General features: G+C 42.3%; 1 protein-coding gene across 1 annotated transcript; it reads left to right on the top strand.

Annotated features, from left to right (window-relative positions):
• On the top strand, positions 1–5,295 carry LOC112290022 (dihydrolipoyl dehydrogenase 2, chloroplastic). The gene is made up of 15 exons (XM_024535895.3): positions 1–520; positions 787–933; positions 1,048–1,182; positions 1,740–1,857; positions 2,115–2,239; positions 2,360–2,485; positions 2,660–2,740; positions 2,843–2,905; positions 3,034–3,108; positions 3,586–3,664; positions 3,835–3,935; positions 4,084–4,197; positions 4,519–4,632; positions 4,795–4,866; positions 5,093–5,295. Exons 1-15 carry the CDS (start codon positions 188–190, stop codon positions 5,144–5,146), a joined length of 1,737 nt encoding a protein of 578 aa, XP_024391663.1. The 5' UTR covers positions 1–187; the 3' UTR covers positions 5,147–5,295.
• The last annotated feature ends 236 nt before the right edge of the window (positions 5,296–5,531 follow it).

Below are 5,531 nucleotides of genomic sequence, written 5' to 3' on the forward strand. Positions count from 1 at the left end.
GTGATGTGCCTGAGCTCGCCTCGGTTGCATCGATTCTCACTCGCCTCGTGCACAGCTGTTTGCCATTCCGTCCTGCCTGCTCGAGGAACTAACTTCGATACTTGAGTTGCTGTGACTTTTGGTTTTTGTGAGTCGCTGCTTGGATTTTGTTCGAGGTTTTGCGGGGAGTTGAGGAAGTGGGACGAGAATGGAGGCAATCGCAGTGTCCAGGGGATTGGTGGGCGCCAGCAGATTGCAGAGTTTCTTTGCAGACACTTCGTCGTCGTCGTCGTCTTCTTGTGTGCCGGCGCTCATTTCGTATGCTGGGTTGAAGAAGAATGTGTGTTTCTCCGCGTCAAAGCCGGCTTGCGAGCTTGGAGCGGTGGTTGCTGCATCCAGAGGCGCTGTTGTGAAGGGGAACAGGGGGTTGAGGGTAGAGGCCGCTGCTACAAATGGCTCTCCGCAGTCTTTTGATTACGACGTTGTGATTATCGGCGCTGGTGTGGGCGGCCATGGCGCTGCGCTCCATGCTGTTGAGAGGGTAAACTCGCCGCATTGGATAGTTTTTCTTGATAGGGCTGTTAATTAATCGCTTTTTACCCCAATTCTTGAAATAGGAACCATTGAGATGACTGCATTGGTTTGAACGTGTAACAAGAGGAGGCACGCGGAGAGAGAGGCCTTTGGTCTCTCAGCTTATCATCTTGTTGCTTAATCTACTTCTTCCTGTACAATTAATTAGCTAGAAATCCCTCTCTGCCCCGCTTGCCAGACTTTTAAAATTGAACATTGTGAATTGGGTTACAGGGTTTAAAGACAGCAATTGTCGAGGGAGACGTTGTTGGGGGTACATGTGTTAATAGAGGATGCGTTCCGTCCAAGGCGCTTCTCGCTGTAAGTGGACGTATGCGGGAGCTTCATGACGAGCATCACCTCAAGTCCCTTGGGATCCAGGTATTCACCTGTTGTTCCTCTTCGCCCTATCTGTTGCTTCAATTCTAAAGATACTTGGAGTATACGAAGAGCTTCAACCGGTTGTAACAAGTGATGTTTGTGAACTGGATGCAGGTAGCAGCCGCTGAATATGACAGGCAAGCTGTTGCAGACCATGCCAACAACCTGGCAACCAAGATTCGGGGAAACCTAACCAACTCAATGAAAGCCCTCGGGGTTGACATCCTGACTGGTATCGGATCCGTTGTGGTGTGTACCCATTCAATCTCATCTTATTTGCATGTGGTTGTTGCTCACAGTCTAGTAGAAGTCACCACGTCATTCCTTAGCTATTGCGATTGTTTGGGTTTGTCATGTATTCTAAACAACTTTCTATCCATATTCCCTAATTCTTGGTCCCCAGTTGTAAAAAGAGTATCAATATTTGATGTTGGTAGCAATTTCAGCTTCGTTATAAGAAAGATTGAAGCCTTTCAAAGTCTCTGTTAGCATCATGGCAGTAGCTTTCTTGGAAGAAGAAATTGATTTCCTCCCTTCTGTTGAGCCACTTCTCATTAGTTCTGAGAGTTTGGTGACGAGAGAATTCCCAGCAGTAGTGTACCATTGTGCAGTAGAGTGCCCGTCTCGAAGTGCACGAAGACGTGTTTGTTTTTTTCCGTTTTTTTTCACTTGCACCTTCTGGTGCCAGTTTCTCCGGTGCAATCCCTTATTGTCTCACAAAAGTTACTACTTCAGTAAGGGACTACTCATGCTTGAAGATCGACTCTGATGACGGGATGTCTGACTGCTGCGTGATCTGCACACAGGCTCCCCAGGTTGTTAAGTATGGAAGGATTGGATTTGCTGATAAAACCATCACAGCATGTAACATCATTATTGCCACTGGATCGGTTCCATTTGTTCCTCCAGGAATTGAAATAGACGGTAAGTGCTGCAGGTTGTAGTATAGGTTGTTGCATCATTTCTTGGTACGTAAAGTTTCTACTACGTAAGATAGCAACCTGAGTGCAGTTTTACTGTCAATTCTGTAACTCAAAGATTGCGGGTAACCCTTAAAACATGGCCTTGTCTAGTGTTTGGCTAGGAAAAATTATGTAGGTGTTGCCCATGTTCTGAACGATATAGCTGCAGCACTGTTTTTGAAGTGAACTTGATGCTTACTCAAAAACCTGGTTATGCAGGAAAGACCGTTTTTACAAGTGATCACGCTTTGAAGTTAGAGTGGATTCCAGACTGGATTGCGATCGTTGGCAGCGGTTACATTGGTCTAGAGTTCAGTGATGTATACACAGCTCTCGGAAGCGAGGTCAGTAACCGTTTGTCTCACGGTCTAGGAGCATTTTTATTTTATTCTATTTTTTCACTTTGTCGTATATCTTCATCACTTGTATGGACTCACAAGTTGACCTCTTTTCGTGCCCGGCAGGTGACATTCATAGAAGCTCTTGACGGTTTGATGCCAGGGTTTGATCCTGAGATCGGCAAGCTTGCTCAAAGAATTTTGATTAACCCTCGCAAAATTGATTATCATGTCGGTGTTTTGGCTAAGAAGGTAAAGATTTCTTGTCGTGAAGACATATCTGCTGTAAATTGTTCTGCTTTCGGATATGCTTCTAAACCTCCTATTGTGTGTCGTGAATGGATGCACTGATCAATATGGCTAGTGAATGTTCCTACGTTTGTTTAATAGGTAGAGGTGAATTGGTATGCCACTCTTATGTTACAGATCACGCCAGCAAAGGACGGAAAGCCAGTTTTGATTGAACTAGTGGACACAAAGACTAAGGAGCCGAAGGAGACCCTCGAGGTAATCGTTGTGTATTGAATCTGCGTGTATTTAATTCCATGTTCAATTTTGGTTACTTGTTTTGTGACAAAGTTCTGAGTAGTCACAAATTCTATTATGCAGGTGGATGCTGCACTCATCGCCACAGGACGTGCGCCATTCACTAAAGGCCTAGGACTTGAAAATGTAACCCCTCTATTTAACCACTTTTTATGAACATTGGTTTAACGAACTGAATATGTACGAACTTTTGCTAGTTGTTATCGGCCGCCATGCTTATATTTATCGTTCTAGTTGAAAACCTTATGTGGCAGGTGAACGTAGTTACGCAAAGGGGTTTTGTACCTGTGGACGAGCGAATGCAAGTGCTGGACGGGGAGGGAAACAAGGTGAGTGTATTTATGTTTTCATACGTTTTGAAAATGTTTAAAATACCTCTCAAGTTCATATAGCCAACAGTAAATGTGAGGTGAGAAACAAGACAATAATTGTATAATTAGTTTCAGTCATGACATGTGATACTAGGCACAAATAAATAAGATGCTGAGGGTGTTGCAGTTTACTACCAGTTCTGTCAGCTGAGTGATTTCGATGCAATAAATTAATAATGTTATTAAGTTCGTGAAAGCATTTTCAGCATGAAATGGACTGAAATTTTTTTCTCTATGAAATTATCGTCATTTAAGAGCTTCATGCTTTCATTGTTGCGGCAGTTGACCTTTTCCACGGCACTCGTATTGGCTTTTGTGGTGTGTCTATGTCTGAGCATTAGTAATTCTAACTCTACTAGATGACTGAACGGGGCAGTTGGTGTCTACCAAGAAAGTTATTAAAACCTGTCTGCCTGTGTTGTAACGGTGATACAGGTTCCGAATCTTTATTGTATTGGTGACGCCAATGGGAAAATGATGTTAGCACATGCAGCTAGTGCCCAAGGCATCTCTGGTATGTCAATTGGCTCTAAGACAAATAAATGAAGTATTTATTTATATATTTATTGATTTTTATCCTCAATGCTCCAATGCTTCAAAGCTATTCGATGGTTCCACGCAATTGATAAATTTTATGATATTTTAGTTTGAAGTCCTTACCGAGTTAATGACTTTCTTTTACAGTCATTGAGCAGATTGCTGGGCGAGATAATGTTCTGAATCATAACAGCGTTCCAGCAGCTTGTTTCACACACCCTGAAATCAGCATGGTTGGACTTACTGAGGTGATGGTTTGGGTCACTGCTTACAATTCTATATTTGTGAGGTTTTACCGCTTAGAATATTTCAAGAGTTTTTTCACGTGGAGATCAGCTGTAATAGATCGCATCGTACAGAAGTGAAGTTTCTTAATTTCTGAGCATTTCATGACAGCCTCAAGCACGAGCACTAGCTGAAAAGGAGGGATTCAAAGTAAGCGTTGCCAAGACCAGCTTCAAAGCCAATACCAAGGCACTAGCTGAAAACGAGGGTGATGGATTAGCCAAGGTATGAATGCTCGAATATCTTTTACTCTCTGGTTGTGCCTGTTATTTTTTAGACTAACCCAGGGCGGCCATGACAGTGGTCGATCCTGACTAAGCAAACTAACCATGTGATGTAGATTATCTCTTGGTAACCTAGAATTCATGTCATTATCTCTTAGCTTATAACAGCGGTTTGATTGGAGAACATAGTTGGTATGGCGTAGTTCAATATGGAACTCTTTAACTCATGAAACGCAGCAGCTACTCGTATTGGACATCTGTAGTACGTGAGAATAGTTATTCGTGATGCAGAATGCTAATGCATAATCGCAATGGTTGGCAGATGATTTATAGACCCGACACTGGAGAGATTTTAGGGGTACATATCCTCGGTCTTCACGCTGCTGATCTCATTCATGAAGCTTCAAATGCTATAGCTATGGGCAATACCATTAAGGTGAGAACAAGCTTGTGCCGGTCCTTTCCGTATGGAGTATGGGCGAGCTTTCGTTTGTGGTTTTCCATCCTAACAGTCTTCTTTTTGTACACTTTTCCTCGAAATCCTCACACTGTACCGTCAGTGCCGATGCTTACGTGATTTCGGTGATTCATTTTACAGGACATCAAATTTGCTGTGCACGCTCACCCCACCTTATCCGAAGTTTTGGATGAGCTGTTCAAGTCTGCTCACGTAATTTTCATAACTGGGTCAAAACCAACTGCTGGTTTTTTAAGAAGTCCCCTACACAGTTGCGTGGAATGAATAGGATGATTAAATGATTATTAAATCAACAGTCTTCTCAATGATGCGGTACCTTGAAAGTCGTGGCAAATGTTCGTGATTTTATAGGTGCTGCGAATAGGAGGTTCAATTTGATTACTAATTTTTCACGTATTACTGTTTCGGGTTCTTGCAGCTTGAAGATCACGCAGTGGTGTCAGAGAAGGCAGCTGAACCAGTAGCTGTATAGTTCAAAATGGTCTTTAGGGTATTTTTTTCCGGTAAGAAAATTTTATTTGAGTATGTCAAAGACATGTGCTTCATTTTTGTTTAAAAAATGGAACAGGATACACAAATGTGAACTTCTCTTTATATCATCAAACAAACCTCTTCCGCAAATCATTCCGTCAGCTTTTTCATTTGAATTGCATCCTCATTATTCTACCTTTGTTAAAAGGCAGCTCTCAGGAGCACTGCAGTACAGGATATTGTTATTGTAAATATCGTTAAGTAATTGCTACAAATATGCAACAGTTGTTACTGTTATTTTTGTGAAGTAATTGTTGTGTATTTGTAGTCAATTGCTACGAATACATATCTAATGAATTCTGATGTTTGGCTAAACATGCATTGTC

Source organism: Physcomitrium patens, chromosome 12 (genome assembly GCF_059467195.1).
Source record: "Physcomitrium patens ecotype Gransden chromosome 12, ASM5946719v1, whole genome shotgun sequence".
NCBI lineage: Eukaryota > Viridiplantae > Streptophyta > Bryopsida > Funariales > Funariaceae > Physcomitrium > Physcomitrium patens.

What these genes read in the sequence shown, in the direction of transcription:
- LOC112290022 (XM_024535895.3), top strand. Translation starts at nt 188, where the DNA reads ATGGAGGCAATCGCAGTGTCCAGGGGATTGGTGGGCGCCAGCAGATTG. An exon ending in TCAAGTCCCTTGGGATCCAG is followed by an intron (nt 934 to 1,047) that starts GTATTCACCTGT and finishes AACTGGATGCAG; the next exon opens with GTAGCAGCCGCTGAATATGA. An exon ending in TAGTGCCCAAGGCATCTCTG is followed by an intron (nt 3,665 to 3,834) that starts GTATGTCAATTG and finishes TTTCTTTTACAG; the next exon opens with TCATTGAGCAGATTGCTGGG.